The 27475-nt window shown below is 52.8% G+C and overlaps 2 protein-coding genes across 6 annotated transcripts in view; both read right to left on the bottom strand.

The window, feature by feature from the left end:
• Positions 1-1677: 1677 nt before the first annotated feature.
• INPP5K (inositol polyphosphate-5-phosphatase K) lies at positions 1678-20975 on the bottom strand. Of its 5 annotated transcripts, XM_060082231.1 has the most exons (12): positions 20678-20974; positions 18763-18870; positions 18324-18432; positions 15052-15168; positions 14526-14701; positions 13841-13952; positions 13021-13130; positions 4808-4994; positions 3806-3943; positions 3450-3533; positions 3198-3302; positions 1678-3006 (listed from the first exon to the last, which is right to left on the bottom strand). In XM_060082231.1, exons 1-12 carry the CDS (start codon positions 20722-20724, stop codon positions 2947-2949), a joined length of 1353 nt encoding a protein of 450 aa, XP_059938214.1. In that variant the 5' UTR covers positions 20725-20974; the 3' UTR covers positions 1678-2946. The 5 variants fall into 5 exon arrangements, with proteins under 5 accessions (XP_059938214.1, XP_059938215.1, XP_059938213.1 ...); XM_060082232.1 differs by lacking the exon at positions 3450-3533 and having other exon boundaries at positions 20678-20975; XM_060082230.1 differs by lacking the exon at positions 20678-20974 and having other exon boundaries at positions 18763-18995.
• A 1048-nt stretch (positions 20976-22023) lies between these two features.
• PITPNA (phosphatidylinositol transfer protein alpha) overlaps positions 22024-27475 on the bottom strand; it is a 41037-nt gene continuing 35585 nt past the window's right edge. Inside the window, exons 11-12 of the mRNA XM_060082027.1 lie at positions 25639-25707; positions 22024-24585 (exon numbers count right to left, since the gene is read on the bottom strand). Coding sequence (XP_059938010.1) covers positions 25663-25707 — 45 coding nt within the window. The 3' untranslated portion in view covers positions 22024-24585; positions 25639-25662. The remainder of the gene's footprint in view (positions 24586-25638; positions 25708-27475) is intronic.

The following is a 27475-nucleotide window of genomic DNA, read 5'->3' as shown; positions in this document are numbered from 1 at the left end:
TTTCTATCTTTATTGTTGCTAAATCACAGCTGACACTTTCCTGGCCTGGGACTGAGCCCTCGGGTCTCCGGCCATTCCTTATAGGAAGTGCGAAGGGGGGAAGTGGATGGGGAAAGCGATCTTTCCAGAGGAAGATGCTGGCAGGGGAGGGGTGGAGTCCAGTGGGCCTGCGCCGCCGGCCCCCTCGGGCAGGCACCTTTCCCTGGGCACCCTTCCTTCCCTCCCCTCAGCTTCCCCCGCCCAGGAAAGGCCAACAAAGCTTCCTTCCTTCCTTCCTCTGGGAAGCACATCTATCCAGGGCAGGATCATCCCCGGCAGCCACACAATGGCCCTTATCAGCTGTGGAGCCAGGCACAGAGACCCAGCGCGCACCAAGTCTCACATATTTCCTGTTTCCACCCAGCGGGTCAGGGCTGGGCCCAGAGCGGCCATATCCTGACTGGGGCCAAGAGGAGGGAGAGCACCCCCCCTTCCCCTTCCCGCCTCTCAATCATTGCTGGACTCACCCCTCCCTGCTAACGGGAGGCAGGGGTAGGGGTGTGTGAAGACTTAAGGGCAAAGGGGAGAGGTGGGCACCTAGAAGACAAGCATGATCCAGAAACATGAGAAACAGGGGGACCCCTGGAGTCAGGAGCCCTGAGGTCCAGCCCCAGGGCTACATCAATCAGAACGAAGAGCTGGATAGACTGTTTTGTTTTTGTTTTTGTTTTTTTGCGGTATGCGGGCGGGCCTCTCACTGTTGTGGCCTCTCCTGTTGCGGAGCACAGGCTCCGGACGCGCAGGCTCAGCGGCCATGGCTCACAGGCCCAGCGGCTCTGCGGCATGTGGGATCTTCCCGGACCGGGGCACGAACCCGTGTCCCCTGCATCGGCAGGTGGACTCAACCACTGCGCCACCAGGGAAGCCCTGTTTTTGTTTTGTAATTGTTCTCTCACAATAATCTTGTGAACCGGAACATTGTTTGTATTTTACAGAAACTGAGACTCCTAGAGTAGGGTAGAGGTGGAACTGTCATTCGAACCCAGATCTTGAGCCCATTCCTGTGTTTCTGGTCTTGCATGACACCACAGCTCCCTGGCTCAGTTCGGCGGGATCACGCCACTCCTCTGGGCTTTGGCTTCCCCGTCCACACATGAAGGGTGCTCTGTAGCAGCACCCACGATGGTTGTGCGTGAGAAGGAAACAGGTGGCGAGTTCAAGGGTTCAGAGTCCCTCAGGTATGTGTGTGTTGGGGGCAGGGATAGAAGTTATCGTGGGGACCTCGGGGTACAGGTATCTGGGGCAGAGGTGGGGCAGAGAGAAGAGATGGTGACATTTTTGGAGAGCTTAACCCAGGACCAATGCTCAAGACTAAGGTGTGAGGGAGTGCCGGGTGAGGAGGGATGAATCGGTGAGAGCAGAGTATGCACATTTTCTGAGACTTCAGTCCCAAGAAATCCATTCTACCTGCTCAGCAGCAGAGTAAATGAAGTGCCCAACAGCATAAGAGACATGCCCCACCTGGACCAGGGACTTGGAGGGCCACCATCCCAGAACCTCATCCCATTCCCATCTGGGCAACATCTGTCATCCTCAGACATCGTCTAGTCTGGATAACAGGGCCCTCGTCCTGGAGTCTAGCAAGGGCCCAGGGGCGTGTGCCCGTCCCCACCACTATCATGAAGGAGTCACAAGTGTAAAAGCCATGTTTCTAATTATCCCCCAATGCAACAGCCACAGAACACAGATGGCCATGGCCTGCTAGAAGCCAGAGGGACAGTTCCTGATGGCTCCCAGGGTGAAGTAGGAATGCAGAGCAACTGGAGTGTCCCTCAGTCTCAGGTCATAGGCTGGGTGTTAATAGTCACAGAGCAGGCTCCCTGAGGTGTCTTCTCCTCGGAAAGAGGCTGTAGAGTCAACGGCAGCTGGAGGCAAATGGTGGGAGTGGGGCCGAACCATGTCCACACAGCAGCTGGAGAATGCCCTCTGAAGACCCCCGGGCCAGATTCTCCAGAACATCTTGATTCTGACTCTTCTCTCCGCCTAGCCCCACTTCTAGGTCCCAGAGTGGTCTAGACAAACGGCAAGTTTCTGGCCTGCGATGGCAGGCGAGGGTAGGGGAAGACGACCTGGATGGGGCAAGGACCGCCCTGGAAAAGTCTGTGGCCGTAGGTCCTCTACCACCTGCCAGCCCTTCCTAAGAGGGCAGGCTGGGGGCATGGAGCCTGATCCACTAGCAGAAGCGAACCTGAGTCCAATCCTCTGCTCAGACCCTGGAACTTCCTGAGTTGGACTCCTTGAGCTGGGGGTGGGGGTGGGGGGGTGTGCTGCTGGCAGAAGGACACACATCAGCCTGCCCACAACCCCTACAGAAGGGCCTGGGTGGAGGGCTCCTCCATCCTGCCGACTTAGTCATCTTCTTCTGCTGAAAGCGGGGATCCCAGGTCCTCTGCCCACCCCTCAGGGGGACAGGCAACGAGACGCCAAGCCTCCTGGAACCCAGTGCTACATGGGCCAACCAGGCTCCGCAGCCTGTACAAATGGGAGCATCTCCCCCTCCCAGGCAGCCTAAGGCCCAGGGTGGCGTGACAAGAATGCAGGCCTGTGCCAGATGGGGCATGTGCCTGGCAGGCCTGCTTGGGCGGGACTGGAAGTGTGTGTGGGGGGAATCAAGAAATGAGACGCAGGCCGGAGGGTCCTTCCCACATCCAGTGGACTGTCTAGATCTTCACTGTTGACAAACTAGCTGGTTCCACTCACACCTCAGCAACAAAAACCTGTATTTAAGGGGCCGATTCCAGAGATCTGGACTGGAGAGAGCAAAGGAGTGTGGCTAGAGGTCCCCTGGGAGGTGGAGGATACCGCTGCCTCCTCAGGGGGCTGGGCTGGGCCCTCAGCACTCCTGGCACTGGTAGGCAGAGCTGGCTGCCAGCTCCAGCCTCCGCCCTGGATTCACTCTATCCCGGCTCAGATCTGTGGTTGGGCTTCATCCAGGGGGCCCTCCGCCAAGAAGGAGCGAGGATGGATCTGCAGGGGTAAAACAAGCAATGAGCGGAAGGGGCGAGGGCAGGCTTCACCCCGTGCCCTCTGTCTCCCCCATCCCCCAAAGGCTTCGGCTCCATGGTGGGGGTCGGCTCCTCGGCCCGTGGCCTCAGGGAACTGGTGATGGGCTCAAGTCTTCTGGGCTACCCTTCCTCTTACCCACCAGCAGCCATTACCTTGAAGGGAGTGCTTATCCCCACCACAGAATGTAGGTTGTTGCTATAGTATAAAAGGAGAAACTGATCCTCAGTCTCAGGGATGTCACTAATGTCGATGTACACCTGGAGGGAAGGACAGACGGAAGTGGATCAGCTCCACGGCCCCAGGCCCCATTCAGCTCTCTGCTCCTTCCAGAAGACAGGGGAGAGGTCAGACAAGCCCGCCTGCTGGAGATGTGGAATACCTATCTCGGGAAAGGGGGCAGGTACCTGGTTCAGCCCGTCGCTGAAGGAGACCTGGTTGTCCCTGACCCAGACATACGACACGTAGTCATTAATGTGGCGCAGCCCCACCTGTGGGAGGGGGGATCGGGCGGGCGGTCAGTGGTGTGGGAGGACACGGGACCCATGTCAAGTCCTATGGAGAGGATGGTGTCATGTCTGAGGCTGGCCGTCATACCAGCTGCCCCTTCCCCTGCACTGCTAGCCCCTCGGTGGGCAAGGACCCTTGGGGTGGATGAGGGCAGCTCTGCAGTCTCTGTGCCCAATTTCCCGGAGCACCCAGAATAGATACACCGGTGTTGGGGGGTGCGACTGATGGGCTCCCTGCCCGCCTGCCACGTCACCTTGTACAGGCCAATCCAGTCCCAGGGGCTGCTGAGGAAGTCTGCGGTCAGGGAGTAGCTGATCAGCATGTCGCTCTCCTTGGCGCACGGGCTCTCGGGCAGCAGGGTGACCAGTGGGGCAGATACCGATGGCTTCAGCTACGCACAGGGGCGGGAAGGGGTTGACGTCCCACAGCATCATTCCCTTCCCTGAGACGAACGTCCTTACTGTGCCCTTGCAACGGTCAGGGTCAGTGGGGAGGGATGGAGGGGCACCCACGGGTTAACTCTACTAGGCTGCCCTTAGAGTATCAGACCTTGGCTGGCCAGCTCGAAAGAAGGGCCAAAGGCTGATCGGGGATGGCTGGCCCTGCCAGGAGGACGAGACTGGGGGCCGGCTAGGTAACCAAGCAGAGAGCCAAGTGCTGAGGAACGTCGGAGTGGGGGAGATCAGGGGCGCCGCTGGCGGGCTGAAGAAAGAAGCCAGGGAGTTGCTCACAGGCCCTTCACGGTTCCTGATCCAAAGGCCCAAATCCAATTTGGGGGCCTCTGGTGAGAACAGCTATAGGCATGTGGAGGAACACAGTGGTATAAAGACAAACAGTAAGAGGGCAGCCAGCAGCTCAAAGGAGGTGAACACCGCCTTGGTCATGAGATGGCAAGATACAAGGATGGAGGGGGCTTCCTTTGCAATCTGAGCCCGATAGGTGCAGGACAAATGAAAGCAAGTCCTACTTCCCATGGTAGGTAATAAGCATAATGGAACTCAGGAGCCCCAAGGGACAGTACCAAGAGGAAATGGAAACCTACTGACAAAGGGTTTGAACACATTTTTGACAGACAGAGCCATCAACAGCTCCTAAGAAGAGCTGGGATACCTGACCCGGGAGGAAAGGCAATCATGTCCTCCCACAGGTCTCCCCTGGGGCATCTGCTGACATGAGAACCCAGGGCGGGAGGGTCTGGGGATGTGGCCCAGCATGGCTGCTCCTCTGCCAAGTGCCGGGCAGCCCAGAAATTTACCTCCAAGTCAAAGGTGCTAGTGACAGGCTTATGGTCACTGATGCTGTACAGCATGTGGCTGACGTAGCTCCTCAGAAACAGGGTGAAGTGGGGGGCTGACAGCGTCGGGGTGTGGATGGCGGCCTGGGGCTGCCGCTTCAGCCTCCACAGGATGCGGTCAGTCCATGCGGGCTTGCGCTTTTTCTCACTGGGGGTGGGAGGAGAGGAAGAATGGGGAGAGAAGGGTTGGCAGGTGAGCAGGAAGGGACCCACGAGCTTGCTGGATGCCCTAACACCAGGGCCTGTCAGCAGTCACGAGACCCCCCTGGGCCAGAGCTGGAGACCAGCACGGCAGCAGGGTGTCCGATGGAACCAAAAGTATGCTGGCCTTTGTCAGACTCAGCCAAGGACCCTCAGTAGACTAGAGGGTCACAATCAAATTGTGACTCAGAAACATCCCGTTTAAAGCCTTTATTATTTCTTGAATAAAAGCAGCAGAACATCAAAGAAGCTGAAGTTTGGAATTTGGAGTGAGACAGACCTGAGCTGGAATCCGCCTTCCCCCATACTAAAGACCTGACCTTAGGGAAGGAAAGGGAAGCATTTAGGGAACGCTCACTACATGCCGGCAACCAGAACTGTTTATTTCACTCTTCACAAGTGGAGAAAATGAGTCTTGGAGGGGAAGTAACTTTCCCAGTCACACAGCCACTGAGTGGTAGAGCCAGGACTCAAGGCCAGCCAGCATGACCACAGAGCATGTGCCCTTAATCACCAGGCCAACCCCTCTTAGGCCTCAGCTTCCTCATCTGTAGAATGGAGATAATAGTAGTTACGTCATAGGGTTGCTGAGATGATTAAATGAGATGAAACACAAAAAATGTTTAGCACCATGCTTCGTACAACACAAACTCTCTGCATACACCGGCTACTGCGATGCTTTGTTCTCAGGAGTCAAGTGAAAGACCTCCCGCCTGTTCTTTACTCACCAGCTTCCCTGACGGGCATAAGAGAGACCATATAGCTTGGTCAGATGATTCGCTGCTTTAAAACCTTTAAAGAGTCTTCACTGCTTCCAGAATAAAGCTCAAGTCTCCAAATGTGGCTTTCAAGGTGCGCAGGAGTCTGACACCCCTTGTGCTACCTTATCTCCCTCCTCTGCCCCAGACCCACCTCACCATGGTGAATGTCTCAAGCCTCTGGGCCTCTACTCTTACAGCTTTTGCTATCTATAACTCCCTTTGTCACAGGGAGAGGCCCAGTTCCAGTGCTGTTTTTGTCATAAAGCCGTCACTGACCTCTCTGCTTCCAAAGCATTCTACACAAGTACATCTCCTATTACAGTATATTGTAGTTCACTGTTTCCCAGTCAGCCTATCAGTTAGCGTGTGAGCTTGGAAGGTAAGGACGGACTTTTGGCATCTCCTGTGTATCCTCAGCATTAGCACAGAGCCTGGCATGCATTAGGTACTCAAGAAGTGCTCCTGAAACCCAAAGAACTTAAAAAAAACCCCAAGCTCATTCTCCTTCCTCAAAAATGCCCATCTAGGGACTTCCCTGGTGGCGCAGTGGATAAGTATCCGCCTGCCAATACAGGGGACACAGGTTCGATCCCTGGTCCACGAAGATCCCACATGCCGCGGAGCAGCTAAGCCCGTGCGCCACAACTACTGAGCCTGTGCTCTAGAGCCCGCGAGCCACAACTACTGAAGCCCGCACGCCTAGAGTCCGTGCTCTGCACCAAGAGAAGCCACTGCAATGAGAAGCCTGCGTACCACAACGAAGAGTGGCCCCCAATCGCCCCAACTAGAGAAAGTCTGCACGCAGCAACAAAGACCCAACGCAGCCAAAAATAAATAAAATTAAATCTTAAATGGTTTAAAAAAAGTGAAAAATATATTTTAAAAAAATGCCCACTTATGCAAAAAAAATGCCCAATCATTTTTTTAAAATAATTTATTTTATCTTTATATATTTTTGGCTGCATTGGGTCTTCGTTGCTGTGCACGGGCTTTCTCTAGTTGCGGCGAGCAGGGGCTACTCTTCGTTGCGGTGCGCAGGCTTCTCATTGCGGTGGCTTCCCGTTGCGGAGCACAGGCTCTAGGCGCGTGGGCTTCAGTAGTTGTGGCTCGCAGGCTCTAGAGCACAGGCTCAGTAGTTGTGGGGCACGGGTTTAGCTGCTCCGCGGCATGTGGGATCTTCGCGGAGCAGGGCTCGAACCCATGTCCCCTGCACTGGCAGGCGGATTCTTAACCACTGCGCCATCAGGGAAGCCCTGCCCACCTAATCTTAACATATACAGTTTCATATGCTTATAATCAGTTTGAAATTCTATTTTTGTCTTCTGCTTTATTCACTTACTATTTTAAACAAACATTTCTGGTATACTTCCATCACTTCAATAACAATATGGTTTTCCAGCAATAGAGGCAGAATGGTGCCTCAGTGGTGAACTCTGACTCTAGTATCAGAGACCAGTTGGGGAAGGTTCTGCCCCTGTTAATTAAGAGCTATGCGGTTCCAGGTTAGTGAATCTGGGGAGTGGTGCCCTTGGAGAGGGCATGGAAGCTCCTTCCCCTTCCCCATACCTTGTCCTACACATCTCTTCCACCTGCCTGCTTCTGAGTTATATCTTTTTACAACAAACCAGTAACTTAGTTTTAAAAAAAGCTCTGCCCTTGGGCAAGTGACTTCATCACTCCAAACCTCACTTTCTTCCACTCTTAAGATGGGGTGACAACAGTGCTTACTTCGAAGAAACATTGTCGAGGGAGTGGTCAGGAAGTGGGAACTAGGGCCTCCCTGGTGGCGCAGTGGTTGGGAGTCCGCCTGCCGATGCAGGGGACGCGGGTTCGTGCCCCGGTCCGGGAGGATCCCACATGCCGCGGAGCGGCTGGGTCCGTGAGCCATGGCCGCTGAGCCTGCGCGTCCGGAGCCACAACAGTGAGAGGCCCGTGTACCGCGAAAAAAAAAAAAAAAGTGGGAACTGGCTAAACCACCTCTCCTCGGGGCTCCTGGGTTGTTTCAATCCTTCACTCTTCTGAGGAGTGTTCAGGGGATAATCGGAATGTGGTATTCCCATCCCAGAGACAACAGACACTCAATCTCCAAACCAATCTTGGACATTCAGTGCCTAGCAATTCTTAAAACTTGGTAATGAACCACATGAATGTACCACTCTCCCTTTCAAAGCATCCTCCCCACCTCCACTTCCCTATTATGGTCAAGAGCCCATACTTGCTGTCCCGTCAGGATCCTCCCCAAGTCCTGACCACAGCCTGACTCTCCTTCCCCCTCAGTACCTCAGCTTGGCTCTCCTTCCTCCTTGGGACCTCAGCCTGTCTCCCTTTCCTCCTTTTCCACACTCATCACTGGGCACCTGTATTGTTCATTCTTTCAGTGAGCTTTACTGAGCCCTTATTATACGCCAGGCAACTGGGGATCTGCTAAATGGGATTGACAAAGTTGTTGACGAGCTCGTTTAACAAACAAAACACAAGGAACAAATAAGCAAAATAAATATGTACCAGCTAAACATTATACATTTCCCTCAGTTCTCCATTCCTAATAATAACTAAACACGGGGCCCTTCTGTGCATCAGACTGTTCCAATCCTTCCAACACTGGAAGAATGCCACGGGTCACATTTTCCTTCTTCTCCAGGGCACTGAAGTTGAGCGAGGTCACCCTATGCAGGTGGGAGCTGGGTGCCTGCCCACGTTGCTGACTACAGTCAGTGCTCCTTCCACTGCACCCGTCTCCTCCAGCTTGCCCGTGGTGACCGATTCCCAGTGTGTGTCACCAGAGCCGGGTCTCACTAATGCTTTTTTTTTTAAAATAAATTTATTTACTTATTTATTTTATTTTTGGTCATGTTGGGTCTTCGTTGCTGCGAGCAGGGGCTACTCTTCGTTGTGGAGCATGGGCTCTAGGCATAGGCGTGCGGGCTTCAGTAGTTGTGGCTCGCGGGCCCTAGAGCACAGGCTCAGTAGTTGTGGTGCACAGGTTTAGTCACTCCGTGGCATGTGGCATCTTCCTGGACCAGGGCTTGAACCTGTGTCCCCTGCATTGGCAGGCGGATACTTAAACCACTGCGCCACCAGGGAAGTCCCATCACTAATGCTTTTCTTGGCTGAATGGTCGTGACCGAGTACAAGAATTATCTCTGGAGCTTACAGGCAGGCACACCTCGTTTCCTTGTGCTTCGCTTTTCTTGTACTGCGCCGATATTGTGATTTTTACAGATTGAACGTTTGTGGCAACCCTGCATCGAGCAAGACCATTAGCACAATTTTTCAAACAGCATTTGCTCCCTTCATGTCTCTGAGTCACATTTTGGTAGTTCTTATAATATTTCAAGCTTTTTCATCATTGTTGTAACTGTTACAGTGATCTGTGATCTTTGATGTTACTATTGCAAAAAAAAATTATGACTTGCTGAAGGCTCAGATGATGGTTAGCATTTTTTTTTACCAATAAAGTATTTTTAAATGAAGGTATGTACATTTTTTTAGACATAATGCTATTGCACACTCAACAGACTACAGTATAGTGTAAACATAACTTTTTTATGTATCAGGAAACCAAAACATTTGTGTGACTCTCTTTATTGTGATATTCGCCTTACTGTGGTGGTCTGGAACCAAACCCGCAATATCTCTCAGGTATGCCTGTAGTATGTCTTTACTTTCTAAAAATTAAAACCAAGTAGCTCTGCAGGATTCTCCTGGCTTAAGAGCCTAGAAAACTTGAGCCAGTGTACTGACCCAAAAGTAGTGATGTGTTCCATTTTGGGGTCTGAGAGCACTTTTCCTTTCGGCTCCCTATGGCCGAAGATGGCTTCTAAGTGTCTCGCTGAACTCTGGACTTGAGTCTTGAATAGATTGATCATAACATCCTCTGCTCACTGCCTAGCAGAGAGGTGGACTGGGTTCCTGTCCACTGTAACAAAACCATTGCAATCCCTGACTTTAATAGGATTTCCTGCCCTCAGCCCTTTCACCCTCCCGTGTAATGGAGCTGACCTCGTTTCTCATTACATCTTGGCTCCGGGATGCTGCCGAGGCTGGGCAAAGCTCCGTACCATGCCCTGCATGCAGCTCAGTCCCTCTGTACAGCGGGTCAACTCCACTCAAGATGCCTCTCACCAGCGCTGCTGACTGATCAGAATGCCTGCGCTCCTTTCTGCCTCCCTGACAATAACTCTCATTGACTCCTCCTGGCTTCAGCTGCCCGCCTCCTTACCATTTGCTTCACCCTCCTTCGGCACTTCCACACAGAGTTCTGCAACCTTCTATGGGCCAACTCCTGGACTTGAGAGTGTTTATTTGGCTCTCTCACTCTGGGTGGGTCCCTCTACTAGACTGGTTGCTCCTTAAATGCCTTATCTTTTCCTTTTGTCCTCTCAGGCTCCCAGTTTAAACATATGCCAGGCACTACGCTACACACCAGGGACGGTCATAAATCAGATCCGGTCTCTGTGCACTGGGCATTCATTGCACAGCAAGAAAGGCACACTGTGTTTTAAAAGCAACACTGAAAGCATGGTGTGTGCAAGGCTTGCAGGCAGCATAAGGGAAGGAGAGAACTCTCAGTGAAACGGGCAAGGGTCAGGAAAGGCTTTTCAGATGGTTCAGATGATGTCTGAACTGGGCTTTCAGGATGAATAACAGACTGAGCAGCCAGGAATGTTTCTGTTCACTATGTGGGGCTCAGGCCCTGCCCACCGCAGGAGCTCCCAGCTGGGAATATTTCAGTTATGAGGTCCCCCCATAAGGCCCCTGTTCCTGTCCAGACATTCCTTCATTTCCTGGGCTCCAGGCAAGGGGAACTGGATTCACACAGACTCCAGTTCAAATTCTTGCTCCGTCACTTACTCTGTTACTACCTTACTTAGATCTTCTGAGACACAGTTTCCTTATTTGTAAAAAGTCAGTATCAACAGCATTTACCTAATGAAGATACAGTATAAATGAAGTGAAGTGATGCGGGCAAAGCACTCTGCACGGTGCCTGGCCCATGGTCAGCACTCAATAATGTCAGTCACAATGTGGATTATACCTATTATGTGGAAATAACATCTGCCTTCTCCTTAGCAAGGCTTTGCTATCCCAATCCTGCCCTCCTTTCTGCTGCTGCTGGCAAGACTGGCTGTGAACCCAGAGGCACTGTGGGCTAGAGGAAGGCATCGTGGGCAACACAGTCCAGAGAATTGGGTCTGAGCCCCAGCTCCGCCATCGCTAGCTGAGCCACCTGGGTAAGACCTTGAACATCTCTGAGCCTCTCTAGGCCATCTCAGTAACTTCCAGTCTCCTGCTGGTTTCCCTCCCATAACCAGGGGTGTGGGCAGAGGGACACCTGGCCAAACGGTCTGTCAGCAGCTCTCTTCCTGCTGGCAAGTGAGGTTTTGAAGTCAATTGGTAGAGGGTCCCAGCCCCCAAGGCCCCAGCCTGTCCCACTGAGGCCTGACAATTTCCACAGTGAGTCCACTGGACCCTCATCTCCAATGGATGGCTGGGGAGACTGTCCGCTGTGGACCCGGCCAGCAGGCCAGCTGGAGCCTGACCTCCTCCCTTCTTCCTGGCTTGTACTGTAGCTCGGGCTGGACCCTGTTTCCAGTGTTCGTGGCCTCTTCTTGTGTGCACTGCCCTGGCTGTGACCCCACTCTGCCTTGCTCCACACGCCTGAAATGGCTCATGCTCTCCCCCTTGCTTGGTGGGGACATTGTGGCTCTGCCACACGGCTTCCAGCACTGGGCCAGCAGCTCTTCCTCTCACCCCAGGCTGGCTGTGGGAATACCTACTCACCTGCTAAATCCCAGAGGCCTGGGCCGCCCTGGAGTTGCCTCCTACCTCCCTCACGAGACAGTCCTGCTAGGGGAATACATGAAGGAGCTGCTCCGGCTGAAACAAAGAGCCTCATAACATGTAGGGGGTTCTTTTTCTTCAAAGAGATGAGGATTCTTGCCCTAAATTGGGCCAGGGACCTCTTGCCAGAGCTACTTTTGCCCCTCTGCCTAAGCCTAAGGTTTTGGTGGTCACTTGGAGCTTTCTCAGCTTCTGAGAAAAGTTTTCAGTAAAACTGCCACCTGAAGACATGAATCTAAAAATAACAACAGGGACTTCCCTGGTGGCGCAGTGGTTAAGAATCCGCCTGCCAATGCAGGGGACACGGGTTCGAGCCCCGGTCCGGGAAGATCCTACATACCACGGAGCAACTAAGCCCGTGCGCCACAACTACTGAGCCTGTGCTCTAGAGCCCACGAGCCACAGCTACTGAGCCCACGTACCACAACTACCGAAGCCCGAGCGCCTAGAGCCCGTGCTCTGCAACAAGAGATGCCACTGCAATGAGAAGCCCACACACCGCAATGAAGAGTAGCCCCCTGCTCTCCGCAACTAGAGAAAGCCTGTGTGCAGCAACGAAGACCCAACACAGACAAAAAAAAATAATAAATTTATAAAAAAATAATACATAAATAATAAAATAAAATAAAAATAACAACAGCAGTTATCACAGGGCTTACCGGGTGACAGGCACTGGTCTGAGCACACGCAAGGTCTCATTTAATCTTCAGCCCCGTGAAATAGGTATTGTTATCATCCCCATTTTATAGATGACAAAATTGAGACTTAAATACCGTGTCCAAGGTCATACAGTTGATGAAGGGCAGAGCTGTGCTTCTAACTACCAGATGCACTATCTCCACATTGTTCCCCGTTAACTGCCCCCCTGACAACTACTACTTCACCTTCCTAAATAGTACCCGACCCACTCACAGCTGGGGCAGGGCTATGTAATACCAGTAATTGGCTGAGCCAAGCTTTCTGCCCCCCTGTCTGGGTAGGATCAGAAAGTCCTGGGGAGCGGGGACAACGGGGACAACATTCAGGGGCAGGGGTTCCCAGAAGGCTTCAGTACAGTCCCCTCAAGTCAGCAATCAACCGTCTTCCCTCCCCTTTGGCTCTACCTGCCCTGCCCCCAACCCCTATTCCTGCCAGCACTGTGTCTCCCCTTCCTGCCCTCCCTGCGGACAATCTGGGACAGCTCCCACGGGCAGCATCTCATGAGGGGGGTGGGTGGTGCCACCCCTGAGAGGTGATGGCTGGATCGATTCCTGCTTCCCCGACACTTCTATTCGGAGGCAGCTCCCACTGCCACTAGGGCCAGCATGATCTGACTTCCCAGGCCCAGACCTGCGACAGGCTGATCCTCTCCTGGTGGAGCCCCCTCACCTGGTGTCATAGTTGTTGGAGTTCTTATCAAACTTGTAGGTGGGCGGGAAGAGCAGGGGGCCCTCCTGGAACTCCCGGAGCAGCGGGTCGTGTCTCTTGGCAATGCTGAGCTGGAGGGAAAGGCACATTCCCATCTCCCAGCAGTCCTGCCCCAACGGCCCGGCACCACGCTCCAGTCAAGGGCTGGCACGTGCCATCGCAGTGGGGCAAGAGTCAAACCCGGCCACTCCACCTCCTCACTGCCCCAGTGGCAGCCTCGGCACCCCAGCCCCCGGCGCCCTCACCCCCGGGAGATCAGCTGGATCCTTTTGCAAACATTACCCCATGGTCCCAGGGGAGGCAGCTGCCTGCCTTTTCCCAGTTCTTGGACTATAGGGACCAGGCTCTGAATGCCACCTCCCTGGCAGCCACCAGCAAACGTGTGTCAGAAGGGAGGCTGGGGTAGCCAGGGTCCCCCAAAGGGGTGGTATCTCATCCTCTAGGAGGCAAGCCAGGCTGGGGGTGGGAAAGACAACAGGGACACAAGAGGGCTGGCGATGGTGCAGGGCCACAGCAGGCCGAAGCCCTTCTCGCTCCCTAATCTCACGCACACCCAGTGGCTGTGTCCTCGCTCCTCCAGCTGGAGACCGGGGCGGCCGGACAGGACTGGCTGCCCTACAGGCAGAGGTCAAGCCCTATTAGACCCCACCCTGCCTGGGAACAGGGACTCAGGCCACCTGGGAAAGGAGAACAGGCACTAGAGAACCTCCCCACAACTCATGTTGACCTCCACCCACCACGGGCTCAGATCACCCTTCGCGGCCCTCCCCTCATCAGATACCTGGTCCTTCTCCCACAGGTCACTGTAGCACTGATTTTTTATGGATTCCCGAACAAAGTGCAACCCAAAGTCCTCAATCCGAAAGTTCATGTCTCCAAACCAGAGAATGAGGCTTCAGAAAGAAAGGAAAGCAGACAGCCTGAAGGTTTGTGACGAGGTCAGAAAAGGCAGGACCACAGGGGTTCTGGCCACTCACTGCAGGGCTGCCGGAGAGCAGAAAGCTCGAGGGGTGGGTGAGAAGATCAGGTGAAGACAAGAGCGGGGCCCAACGGGACTGTTCTCACGGCCCCCACCCGCTACCATTTAAGCCGAAGAGATGGGCCCCAAGGGGCACGTGGCAAATATGGAGCAGGCCCTAGCCCTCCCTCCTCAACTGGGCAACAGGCAAGGCTGAGAACCAGCCCTTCCGGGGACCTCGGGAACCACGAGGTTCTTGACCTGGGATGTTCGGAAGTGCCCAGAGCTTCTAGGCAGGGCAGAGGGGCCAGGGAAAGGGAAGGTGTTCCAGACCTCAGGTAGGCAAAGCTGCAGAGGAGAGCAGATGGGCTGTCAGGAAGGAGGCTGGGAGAGGGTGGGAGATGGGGCGGACTGCCTCTGGCTGGGGAGCAGTGACCGGGCAGAGCACGCTTGCCTGGGCTGGCCTGGGGGAGAGGGCAGGGGCGGCAGTTCACAACGGCATGCTCACTCGTGGTCCAGGATGTTGGGGATATCCTGTGCCTCAAAATTCTGCATCTCCAGGATCCGGTCAAAGTGCTCCAGCCGCTGGTCATTGTTGGCCATGTGGGGGGGCAGGTGGCAGTTGATGATGCTGACATAGTAGCCGTAAAACTTCAGGAAGATGTTGACGCCCCCTTTGTTCCCCTGGTAGGTGGGCAGGAGGGTGGGAAGCCATTCTAGGGGGGACACACCTCTCTTTTCCCATCCTAGACCTGAGGGCAGATGGTCTCACCTCCTGTGGGGTCTCCCAGAGTCAGACACTCAGCTCCCAGAGTGGCCTCTCCATCCACAGAGCCCAGCTCATCCACCTGCCATCCTAGGGATGCTAAGCTCCCCTGAGGCGGGAAGGTGGCTATGCAGGGCACTGGCCTGGACAGAGTGCCAAGATTCATTTCACCCCCTTTTTCACTTGCCCAGCTCTAAAGCCCCCAGCCCTGCCCATCCCAGTGAGACGGCCCCCCAGCTCTTGACTCAGACAACAGCTCAGTCCTTACCCAGTACCCGAAGAGGCCAGTGGGGGTGGATTTAGTAGAGAGGATCTGGATAAAGGGCAAATGCTGATACTTGGCAAAGATCAGTAAGAGGAGCCCCTGCATGCGGACACTGGAGACCTGCAGGACAGAGGGGCAACGGTCATTCGTGTCCCTCCAGGCCCTGTGCTGGGCGCTCTAGAGAGCCCTGATCCACATGGATGTCCTGCGCCAGGGGTCTATGGCATCTCAGTGCAGATGGAGTCTCAGCTGCCAAATGATGCATTCTGGAAGCTAAGCGAGTTCCAGTTTCTGCTCCTGGGCTTGGGGGTGGAGGGCAGAGAAGACAAGGCTGCCAGGGACCCCCTGCCATCAGGAAGGCCCCGACTCTTCGGCCCTGGCCCAGGCACGGTCAGGTGCTTTTCTCCTCAGTGCCTTCCTGAGTTTCCATGGGTACTGTGCACCGGGGCTCAAAGAACTTCAAAGATGCTCTATGGGACAGTGGCTAAGGGCCAGATCTGGGTTCAAATCCCAGCTCGGGCTCTAAGTATTTGATATTGGGCAAGTCTCAGCCTATTTTCTCATTAATAAAGCAGGAATCTATCTCAAAGATGCTGGATTAACTGGCAGTTATTATTTTTTTGGTTTAGGGATTCTTGAAAGTAAATGCAGGGAAGAAGCATGAGAGAGCCTTCTAGGGTGCTGAAAATGTTCTGTATCTTGATTTGACCAGTGGTAACATGTTCTGCATATACATATAAAAATCCACCTGGGGACTTCCCTGGTGGTCCAGTGGTTAAGACTCTAAGCTTCCACTGCAGGGGGCACGGGTTCCAACCCTGGTCAAGGAACTAAGATTCCACATGCTGCGTGGCGTGGCCAAAAAAAAAGAAAATCCATCAAACTGTACACTTAATTTCTGTATACATTATAGCTCAGTGCAAAAAAATTAAGAAAATGCTACTGAAAAATAATATAGACTGTGGGCAGTTGGTGCGTACGAAGGCCACGCAGAGGTGATGAGAGCGAGCGCAGAGGACGTGTGTTCACAGATTGGGGAGAGTAGCTACCGTCCACTGACACAGTGCCTCGCGCATTTAATCTTCTAGCCAACCCTTCAAGGCGGCTCCGTCCCTGTTCTGCACATGAAGGACCGAGGCTCAAGGAGACTACGGAACCAGTAGGACTACCTGGATATTCAAAGGACCAGGACTGCCAAAATCCCTGCTTTCTGTGGCTGCGGAGGTGGGGTGGGAATGGGCCAGTGACCCTCTCTCTCAGCTGCAGGCTGTCTACACCCACCACCCGAGTAGCTATTTCCGGAGCATGAGGTGCAGAGGCCAAGGAGGAAATCCCCGGGTGGGGAGTGTGTACTGGGGCCTTCCAGGAATTATGAAACTTGATGCCACAGGCCAGGAGCTCTGGGACGGTGGAGGAGTCAAAGCAGGGGGAACCCCAAATCCATGACCGAGGGAGGGAGGTGTGAGAAACTAGGGTTCGGCGGAGGTTGCTACAGATGTGTCCCCCGCCTCACTCTCCACCCCCCCGTCTCGGTCTCTCCCCTTCGCATGCAAATATGACGATGGAAGTGGGTGAAGGGCTGGACTAAGAGGGACTGATTCCCAGGGAGCTGATAAAGATTCAGGAAGAGTTTCAAGCTGAATCTGAACCCATAGAGCGGGTTGGGGCGATGGGCTCTACCACAAAGGCACCAGCCTACTTCGTGAAGCCGCAGGGAAGGGGGCGTGGCGCAGGGAGGATGGAGGTGGGGGTGGGGCTGTGGGGAAAGGCAGGAGGCTCGCAGGGGAAGTTCCAGTGGAGGAAATGAAGTAGGAGGAGCTAAGGAAGGGACTAGAGGGAGGTGGCTGGGAGCCTAGGAGCTGGCCAAGGGGGTCAGCCCCAGGCTTCTCAACCCGTGGCTGGCAACTTCTGGCTAAGGAATAGGCTGCAGGCAGGGCTCGCCCTTCACCTCCACTCTCGGCCCGGGGAAGAAAGGTCATCTAATTTGGGTGCCAGGCCCTCAGGCTGCTCTCCCAACCTCGGGAGGCCGCATGGATAGAATGAGCTGTGTCCATGCCGCAAGATGAGCTCACTTCCTTGGCTCAATTCCATCCTGCCAAGCCCTTGCCAGTTAGCCAAGGTACAAGGAGGCCTCCAGTCTTGGAAAGGCAGTGGGTGGTGAGAGAGAAGCGGTTCTGCCCTCCGAGAAGGTCCAGCTCCAAGTCTGCAGCAAGAGGCCCGAGTGTGACGTGGAGGGAGCCGAGGGCTTGGGGGCTGGCATTTTTTAGCCTCAGCAGCAGGACCAAACCTTGTCTGCCGTCCTCCTGGCTCTGCCCTCCTCGGGAGGACTCACAGCTCTTGCTTCAGCACCCTTAGGCAAATTAGGGTAACAGAATTAATTCTGAAGAAATCCAGTCACCCAGGGAAGGGAAGAAAGGAATTCTGGTATTTCCAGGAAGCATTGCTCCTTGGAGGCATTTTGAGTGGGAGTGTGTTTCATCCCTTGGCTGTGCAGGGCAGAAAGGTGAGATCCAGCAATCTAGAGCCTTCCTGTAGATGCTCCTATGGTCTAAAGATTCCCCAAAGAACTCTGGCCCTACAGACTGAGAACCTTTTTCCTCCACACCTGTGTCCCCTCTCCTAACCTCTTCGCCCCTGAGAATTTGAGGTGCATATCCCTTATGATCAGAGGATACCCTCTGATACCAGCAGGCGAGTCGTGGGATACCTGTCAGCCTTAGAGATCATCAGTACAGCAATAAAGTACAGTAGCCAAGAACATGGGTTATTAAGTTTGAAAGATCTGGATCTGAACCCCAGATATCCTGTGAAACCTCTGAGTCTTGGTTTTACCCATATAATACCCATATTTCAAAAGAATTAAGATTTTTAAATAACGTATATAAAGAGTTTGCTTATAGTGCTTAACACCAAGTAAGCACTCGATAGATGGTGGCAGTTATTATGCTCCGAGATTTCAGGCTGGGCCTGAGAGTAGAGGTTGGAGGCAGGGGGTGGGGTAGGCACTGAGGTGTTACTAAGCCCCGCTGCACCTCCCCAAGGAATTCTCCTAACCTGAAAAATATCAAGGTGTTAAACTAGGTGTTCCAGCTCAGCTCCAGCTACCTCTGAACACACAAGGCAGGCAGGAGCCCCAGGGAGCCATGTGCAACTGAGGTTTGGGCCTTTAAATAAAAGGGACACAGCATGAAAGCTGGAGTGGGAGACCAAAGGACTAGGGATTAGTGACAAGAGATGAGACACATTTCCCAATTGCCCATGAACTTATAAGTTACCTTGACGAAGCTCAGAGGGGAAAGCACATCCATGAAGAAACTGCTCCATGGGTCTTCAAAGGCAGTGTCAGAAAGGAGGCTCATGATCCCACAGTTCATTTCCTGCAAACTGCCCATCTCCGGTCAGAGGCTTCCCCCTGGCCTGGAGGGCACTGCCTCTGCCGCAGACATTTAGCACTGCCCTCAGCCGACTTTCCAGCCTTGGGCTCTCAGGACCATGGTCTCTCCCTCCCCTGGCTGTTGACTGCCAACCCCTTGCCATTGCTGATCCAGGACAACAGACACTGCCTGGCCCTGATGCAGGCTGAAAGCTCCTGGCCTTCAGACTCCAGAGTGAGGGTGTACAGGTTACAGCAGTTCCCCACAGGGACAACTTGGGACTGGTCAGGCTTACCTGATCTCAGATATAGGGATGCGTGACGGGCCTGCAGACACCTACCCAATGACATACACGTCCAGATTCAGGTTCAGGTTGTTCAGCTGAAGCAGATCACTGAGGTCTGGAGGGGGTGCTGCAGAGGCCACGTTCCATGTCACGACATGTATGCTGAGAAGGGAAGCCATGGAGGAAGGAGGATGAGCCCTCATCCAGGTAACAGACAGGGGGCTGCCCCTGCTAACGGCTGCACCGCAATCCGCTGTAGTCAGAATGGGAAACGTGTGTTTCTGCATCCGGTGGAGGGAATAGAGCCACTGAACTACAAGCCCTTCATCTTCACCTCTGTCCCCGAAGCAGGAAATTCCCACCCTGGATTGGCTCCTCCGTGCAGGCGTACAGCTCCCTACACCTAGCAGCACGGGTGCTGCTGACACAAGGAGAGCTGCCAAAGCGGGGCTGAAGGTTTCGGAGTCAGGCAAGGGAAGGGGTGTGGATGGGGTGGACTGTCAGGAATTTATTAACTCCACCAGCCCTTCATCTATGGCTCAGTCAGCAACTTTCCACCCCCACTCTTCAATCCACGGGATCCTACAACCACCAGAAAGATTCTGGAGGTTCAGTTTTCACCTTGTGAGAGGCCTTAGTACTGCAAGACAGGGGAATTTCAAAAATAACAGAGATAACAGCACCACATTTCCTTCTTCACTCATCTCTGGAGCACAACCAATTCTGCCAAGCATTTCAGAAGAGCCTAAGAAGATTCTGAATAACAGGTTTCTCAACATCTCTCTCAAGACTCTACCCTCTTTGGGGAAAAGTCATCAGTTGGATAACATCCACCTCAGCTTCACATAAACCCTAGGGAAACAACAGATCTAATCAGCAGCTCAGGGGATGGAGAGACTTGCAAATCTCTTCATTTGAATAGTGACAGTAATGCTCCCAGGAAGCCCCCAGATTGTGCTGAGTACAGAACAGGCAGGGGCTACAAACCCTGCAGAGACCAAGAACCACCAAGCCTCAGGTGAGTCCTAGGCACACCGTAAGGAGGAGGACCTGTAACAGTGGAAGATGTAGAATGGGGGCAGAGGGGGGAAGGAAAGGGCAGGATGTCCTCAAACATCTTTTCTGCACCAACCAGACCCTGTTCATAGAGGTCCATGTTCTAAAGAGCACAAATTGAAGAAATTCTTGGCCAGCTTAAAGCAACTTCCTGCCCCTCCATAGGAACATCAACAAAACAATACAATAACCACCTTCCCAGGCACTCAGCCAGAGGTTCCGTGCTTCGTTTGTTTACGGTCTCCCCCTGCTGTCCAACGGAGGATTAAGAGGCAGCTCTTTTACTCTAAGGCTCCTTGTTTCCCCAGGGACCCGCTCTAAGTGGATGGAGAGCCAAAGCCGGGATTTCTTGTTCCCACTTTTAGGTCCCACGATTAGCAGCAAATCCTTGCATCGTGACCGGCACTAAGTTGGTGATTAGCGTTGTTCCTCGTTAAAGAACAAGCATGAGACCAGGCTATTATCACTTCACTAAAGGATCTTATCTAAATCTGATTTTGGGTTTCAGGAGGTCACAACGGGGTCAGGAAGACCCCATGATGTATGTGCTGATCCAAAGTAAGAACAAGGTTTCTACTCTAGAGCTAAGGGGAGAGTGCTTCGTTATGTTTTTAACTTCTAACAGCCCAACACTGCTGCCTCCTCCAGAACCCAACTGGGCCACCTGCTTGGGGCGTCCAAGTGGGAAAGAACTTGGTGGTCCGAGTTTGGAGGGGGCGCGGGGTTCGAGCCCAACACAGCCCTCTCGATACTGGCCTGGGAGGATGTGGGAGGCCTCTGAACTAGAAGCAGCCCTGTAGGTCTGGCCCCTTCTCTCCCCGTCTGGTTCTGTCCCAGCCCCGCAGCCCCGATTGGGTCGGAGGCAGTGATCCCGCCCCGAGCAGGCCGGCCTGCCCGCAGTCGCCTTCCTCACCTGAGCGTCCTGACTCTCAGCTCGGTCTGTGGGTTCATGGCCGCCATCGTCCCCACGCGGTGGCCCGGCCGGCTCGCGTCTCCCCGCCGCAGCCTGTTCTGGCCCAATCTGCCCCCCTCGGGCAGCAGGTGCCACCGACCAGCTCCCTCTCCCGATTGTTTTTCTTCCGGATTTCGACCCTCCGCCTCGGCTTCCGTAAGAGGCGGGGTCTGAGCGCACGGAAGGCTCTGGGTGGCGGGCTCGGGGGAAGAGGCGGAACTCTCCAAGGAGCGCGAAACGGTGAAAGGCTGAGGGGAAAGGGGCCTAGGGGACGGGGACGTAAGAGAGGCGTGTCCTCGTGTCACCAGACCCCGATACAACACTGCCCCGCCCAGCGGCCGGGGCGCGCCGTGGCCCAGACACCGCCCAGGCGGCTCCCAGCGTGCCTCGCGCGAGGTCGGCCTGCAGGGGCCGTCTTCCGGCGGAAGCCGCCGCCTCGCCCCGCCCCGGCGCGTCGCGTTTCAGTAGCACAGAACGTGAGGTCTCGGCCCTGGGCGCTGTCTCCCTCCAGGTTCCCAACGTCCCGAGGGGCAGAGGGCGAGGGGAGGCGGCGCAGCCACCCACTGTCCGGCCTGTAATCCAGTCTCTTTCCCAGCTACAGGTAATCTCTCTCCTCTTGGTCAGTGAGCGCCTCCATTCTCCACTCTCACGTTCAAGTGTTTTCCGCTCTTCAAACTCATGCAAGCTATTACACATTGGACTTTTGGGGGCTCCTGGACTCAGAAAGCTATACATCAGTGAACGAAAAATAAGTCACTGCCTCTATTTACGACCAAACATGAAATAAAGATTATTTACTGTGCCAAAGACTAACTATGATTTCCTTCAAATCACTGGTTCTTAATTTTTTTTGGGGGGGGGGGGGCGGGGGCAGGACAGTGCATGGGATTCCTTTGAAGAACTGATGAGAGCCATGACTCTCCCCAGAAAAATGCACCACAACTTTACAAACAAGCTTCATGAGGTTTACAGACTCAGAAGCCAGGGTTAAGAACTCCCTTAAATAAATGTTTTCCTTGGTAGGATGGGTAAAAGAGGGCGATGTGGAGAGGAGGGGAGACAAAAGCAAAAAGGAAATGCTGCCAGTAGAAGATGGCCAGATTACTTTCAGAAATGTGATATTTGCATAAGTAAAATGATAAGGGGATTGTTTTAGTTTACAGAAATCAACATGCAACAATTTTCAGAGATATCCTGTCTCTTTCGAATCCTTCCCTGGTAAAACTAGGGAGATCAGCAAGAGTTTGAGGATACCTAAATTGTAAAATGGACATAAGGACATCACCAATAAGCTGGACTCCAGAAAGCTCTGTCTAGGATTTTATTAGACTGCTTTTTCCCCCAATATAAACCTATATTGGAAGATTGAGACAAAAAGGCACAAACTCACATTAAATAAACAAGGTAATCTAATCAGTTCTACAAAGTGTATTTTGTAAAAGAAGTAGCACTAGGAACCAACCAAAATACGTCAGGGAGTCCCAGCAGGGACTGTAAGAGAATTTGGGAAGATATACACATGTCCACAATACTGACCCTGTCCCCAGCCTCTCTCCATGAGAAGGCCAGAGCCCAGCACCCCTCCTACAGAGGCACTGCTGCTTCTAACTGGGACTGCGGCCCTGAAAGCAGCTGGTCTGAAGGGGCGTGGCACATCCTCGGGTACTACCCCTGGAGCTGAGCCTTGCATCATAGCCCCTCTGAGTGCTAGTCAGTTTGGGGGGTGGGTAAGGAGGGAAGGGGGATACTTAAAAGAAGCCAACACTGCTGCCCAGCAGCGACACTATCCATGGGGACGGAACAGACCAGGCACGTCCCTTCTTATGTTGATGTGGGCTGGAGCCCCAAGTCCAGCTGACCTCAGGAAACACCAGTTCAGCTCTTGTGGATGCTGAACTGGGGCAACAGGTGGAGGTGGGAGGAGCCAGAGAAAAGGCCGACAAGGAGCGAGCCCCGCCCCTAGAATTGGAGTGATATGTGTGGATCTCAGAGAAGAGCTGAAGGAAGGAGACTGACAACTGCTGACCCTCAAACCACATAAACAATAGTCTGCCTAGAATATCACCGTTTGTTTCTCCCAGGCTAACCCACATCTGGACTTAACTTAGTTGATGAATGTAAGAAGGGAAAGCTTTAAGCACAAATATAATTATAGCTAATACAGAGCTTGTAGGAAAACATTTATATTTTTCTCCAGTAGGAATGTCTGTTCAACTTGCCCGGTCAAATAAATGCTACCAGCAGTTGGGATGCTAATAACCAACTGAATTGCCCCAGATCCACTACTATAGACCCCACAAGGTGAGGAGACTGTGACAGGATATCTCCTGGCCCCAGAGGGGGCCTCAGTGAAGGTGGGAGCTAACCACACTGAGTCTGTCCACCCTTACCCCAGGAGGGCCACAGGGAAGCAGCCGTCAGGAAGTCACAGGTTTCATCCTGTGTGACACTCCCTTATTGCACTTAGAAATGAGTAAGGCAAAACAAACTGACAAAAACCTAAGGACAGATCATCCCATCCTACTTCTCACTCCCCCAACAGAGATTTGGTCTCGCATTAGCAGTTGCACCCAGGCTAGCATGGGCTTGAGTCACTGCACACTTGGCCAACAAACTTCACAAGGTTTGGGAAATGTCAGGTGACACCACAGCTATCTCAGATTCTCCCACTGGGAAGGCATACTCGGGCTCTGCCAAGTCACAGGGAACCGTGAAGCACTCGGCAGCTTCTGCTCCCCTGGAGCCTGGACTTTCTCACCAGCCAGCTTTGGTAGAGCTCCGTACTACGATCGCTACTTGCTTTTGATTGTCCAGGGCAGAACTCAGCATGGGGGCAGGACGAGCTGAGTTCTTGATCCCCAAGTTTCCTTTCCAGCAACGGGAGACATGGGGGAACATGTTCTGGGGAAAAGCTTTTTGCATGCTGGTTTTGTGCAGCATGAAAAGATCAAGACCTCTTGTGTCCTGACCAGCCTCAGACAGAGGACAGGAATCTAAGAAAGCACAGAGAAAAGGGGATTATTGCTGAGTGGCAGCCCCAGCCCAAAAGGGAAGAGGAGCGCGTGGACATTCAGAGCTCCTCGGGGGGCAGACTCAATTCCAAGGGCCGCACGGGACAGTTCCCTCCAGGTAGAGTTGACCCGGGCACATTACGGGCTCTGCGGAGATACAGAATGGGCAACAGGAGGGCCAAGAAACCATAGGTATTTCTAAGACTAGTGACCAGAGATGCAGTGCCTGGGGCAGGGGTTATCTGTATTTGTTTAATGTTCAAAACAGGCTGGCTGGGCCTCGGGTACTTCCATGGTGCCTAGACACTCTAACAGTGGGTTACTGGGAGCAGAGGTCAGAGTTATGAAGCCACATTGCTGTTCTGTGGAACTGGAGGGGAAAAAAATCTGTATTTCTAACTCATCCCTTCTCCCCAGGTGAGCACTCCAAATTGCAAAGATCTGCCCAGGAAGCAAAATACCTCAAGTTTATCCCAAGGTTGAAAACTAACAAAGTAAATCATTTAAAATCACCACATCACAAAAGGCAGCTATTTTGAAAGACTAAAAATGTCACTTGGAAATAAAGGGGGCGGGGGCACACAGAAATGGGTCAAGAACACAATGGTTGGAGAGGGAGGAGCTGTAAATACAGCCACCTACACGCCACATATCTCAGAGGGGCGGGCTCCCGCACACACGGGCTTCGTAATACCAGACAGTCTATTTGTTCACAATGTTAAAGGGCATCTAGAATTAACTACAGTAAGGGATCAAAGTTGCCTGAAGAATGGGCACAGAAAGGCTGCGTCCGAAGATGGCCTGTCACTCAGGAGGGTGGAGCTGCTGGGCCTTCCTGTTGACCACTGTCTTGCAAAACTAGAAGAGAAATACAATTATTAAGGAAGCAACAGAGGAAAATAGAAACACACTGTAAATCATTGATGGGGGAATTGCAAAAGGAGGAAGGATGCCAGGCAGTGTGGTGGGGGGCTGTGGGGGGGAGAGGAAACTAAGGTCCAAGCAGTGATGAGAAGCTGGCATCTCCTCAATCCACTTCATCCTACCGTTTTATCTCCCAGAAGTTCTCCTCAAGCACACGGGGCAGGGAGAGTGAGCAGCGGTTTGCTTCACTGCTGGTGAAAGCCCAGGCCTCCTTAGCACCGTAGTGCTAGAGGACGACCGGGCTTTATTGGATAACATAATTTTCTCTCAGAGCCTGATGGGAGCAGGACCAGGCTTCTCATTCCATGCCTAATCCCCTCTGAGCTGCTGGAATAACAGCAAGTCTGGAGGTGTGCAGGACACTGGGTAATACAATGTAGGGTCTTGGGAAAGAGTGACCACGTGAAACAAGAGACATCCCATCCTGGTCCTATGACCTGGGCAGAAACACTCTCCAAGTATCTGAAAGATGCTGCCTCTGAACTACTCTGTCTGGGATCAGAGGGTATAGAGAGAAAGGAAATGAAGCACCAGACCCAACAAGGACCACTAGGAAAAGCTGTCTGGACAGCAAATTTTCCAAGGGAGAGGCAGGGAACAGCTCTGGCACAGGGGGGTACAGGGAGCACCCAGAATGCCAGCCTCAACTTGACATGGCTCAAGTTACGAGAGGAAGAGTAATTAGGTGCAGATAAGCTTTGATTCTCATCCACTGGCCCCACCCCAGCCGCACTTCCCACCACCCTGTCCTTGTCTCTGAGTGGTTCTTTGTATAATCACATAGATAGATCCCTGAAATGTCTTAACAGCATAACATCTTCCTCTTTTCGAAGCCTGAGAGCTATTAAGCATCGCAATCATCATTAATACTAGAGGGCAGGACGAGGAGAGAAGCAGGCCTTCTGCCTCCAGGGTGAGCTGCTGAGCCTTGAGGACCCAAACCGATCTGGCATCTACGTCACGCTCAGTGAGAAATGCGGTACGTACAGTGCAGAGTGGGGGAGAGTGGCTTTAGTCATCCGCCGTCATTCCTTTCACTGGGTCCTTCTGTCTCATCTGGAACAGAAAAAAACAGGAAAAATGGAAGGCTTTTGCTGTTGATGGGACTCTACAACAAACACATTCCTCCTCCTTCTCAATGCTGCCAGTGGATAGGGTAGAGCATTTTTTGTGCACAAAGCAAATCAGAAGAATAGAATTGTGTGTTCACACAGCCAAAGCCATACTATTTATAGCTCTGTCATTGGTCCCACCATCCATGATTTCCATTTCTCTCCCCTGCATCCCACCGTTGGGGTTTAGTTCTTAAGCTCCTCTCTTTCTCTCATTCATTCAACAAATATTTATGAAGCATCTTTTTTTGTGCAAGGAACTGCTCCAGGCCTGAACCAGCCTGAATTCAGCCGTGAACCAAAACAGGCCAAGTCTCTGCCCAAGGAGCTTACACTCTGGGACAAGGTGGGGGGTGAAGGAACAAACTATGCCGGGTGGGGCTGCGGGCTGCTGGGACGGAGAGACTGTGGGAAAGTGCTATTTTATGAGCCGGCTGTGGAGGGCCTCTCCGATAAGTGACATTTGAGTAGAGACCTGAAGGAAGTGAGGGGGGAAATCCTGTGGGCCCTCTGGGGGGTGGGGGGCAGGGAGCGTTCCAGGTGGAGGGAACAGCAATTCCCTCTCCTGAGCTCTGCCTAGAGGCTTTGCCTAGTCAGCCAGGTGGGCAGAGTTTGGCACCAGAGTTCGGCATCAGAACACAGGGGTCGAGACTGCAGGGAGTGGATCTCAGCTTGGCAGAAGTGCGAGGCTGCTGGAAAACAGCATGGGATCTTCTCTGGAAGCACTGAGTGGTCCCTTACCTGGCACCTTCCAAGCAGCAGAGGACACAACTTCTTGTTGGGGATACTGCGGTGGCCATCTCTCTCAAATCCTTTCCAACTTGAAAATTCTATTCTAATTGCAGGATGTCTATAACATGTATGTTTTAACTTCCCATTAGATATGTCTTCATTATCCGTGAGTTTTCTGCTCAACTTTCATTCTTTACTCATTCAACAGCTTTTGAGCACATAGAGCATAAGCACTGGAATCAAACTGCCTGGATCACATTCTGGCTCCATCACTAAATTGTGTGACCTTGAACAAATGACTTCACTGCTAAGCCTCAATTACTGTAATAATAAAATAGAGATAATAGTACACATGTCATGGGGTTGTGGGGAAGATTAAGATATTCACGTGGAGTACTTAGCACAGCAGAGTGCTTGGCACTCTGTACATGTTATCTGTGTTGTTAACGTCTTTGTTCCAAACAGTGTAGTGAAGGGGATGTGTGTGTACACAGCTCTCAAGAACCTGCACTTTTAAGCTACAGCCTCCTCAGTTTTTGTTTTATTCACTTGACTTAAATACTGCCGCACTGTGCAGAGATCCTATCTCAGTAGTAGTAGTTCTCCCCTGGGAAACATCTTCAAATACACTCTCTGCTACGTTTCAAACCCGTGTCTATTGTTCCCATCCCCTTGCCCCACCAACTATTATAATCAGTAAGTCCATGTGGAACCTGGACATGAGAAAAACGTTCTCCTGGTCCTCCCCAGAGGTTCCCATAGTCACTCCTTACTGACAACAATTACTGTAATTACACCTAAGGTCTTAGCTTGGCCTTTTAGGCTACAGTTTCCTCAGACTTGATCAAGATAATTGCCTGGGGCATTTGTAGGTTCTTGGGCTCCAGACCTGATGAATCAGAACCTACAGGAGATGGACCCTAAATGAGTCATAAAATCAATCAGTCTCACAAGCCTCGCTTTTCATTGTCCCCAGCAAA

This window comes from Mesoplodon densirostris, chromosome 18 (genome assembly GCF_025265405.1).
Source record: "Mesoplodon densirostris isolate mMesDen1 chromosome 18, mMesDen1 primary haplotype, whole genome shotgun sequence".
NCBI classification, from domain to species: Eukaryota; Metazoa; Chordata; class Mammalia; order Artiodactyla; family Ziphiidae; genus Mesoplodon; species Mesoplodon densirostris.
Note: the sequence above shows the minus strand (reverse complement) of the source record. Positions and strands in the feature narration are given on the sequence as shown.

Excerpts from the sequence above, each read along its gene's own strand:
- INPP5K (XM_060082230.1), bottom strand. The coding sequence starts at position 18,995 with ATGCAGAAACACACGTTTCCCATTCTGACTACAGCGGATTGCGGTGCA. Across the intron at positions 18,433-18,762 it reads CTGGACGTGTATGTCATTGG|TTTGCAGGAAATGAACTGTG; the intron begins GTAGGTGTCTGC and ends GGAGATGGGCAG. Across the intron at positions 3,303-3,449 it reads TCAGCGACGGGCTGAACCAG|GTGTACATCGACATTAGTGA; the intron begins GTACCTGCCCCC and ends CCTTCCCTCCAG.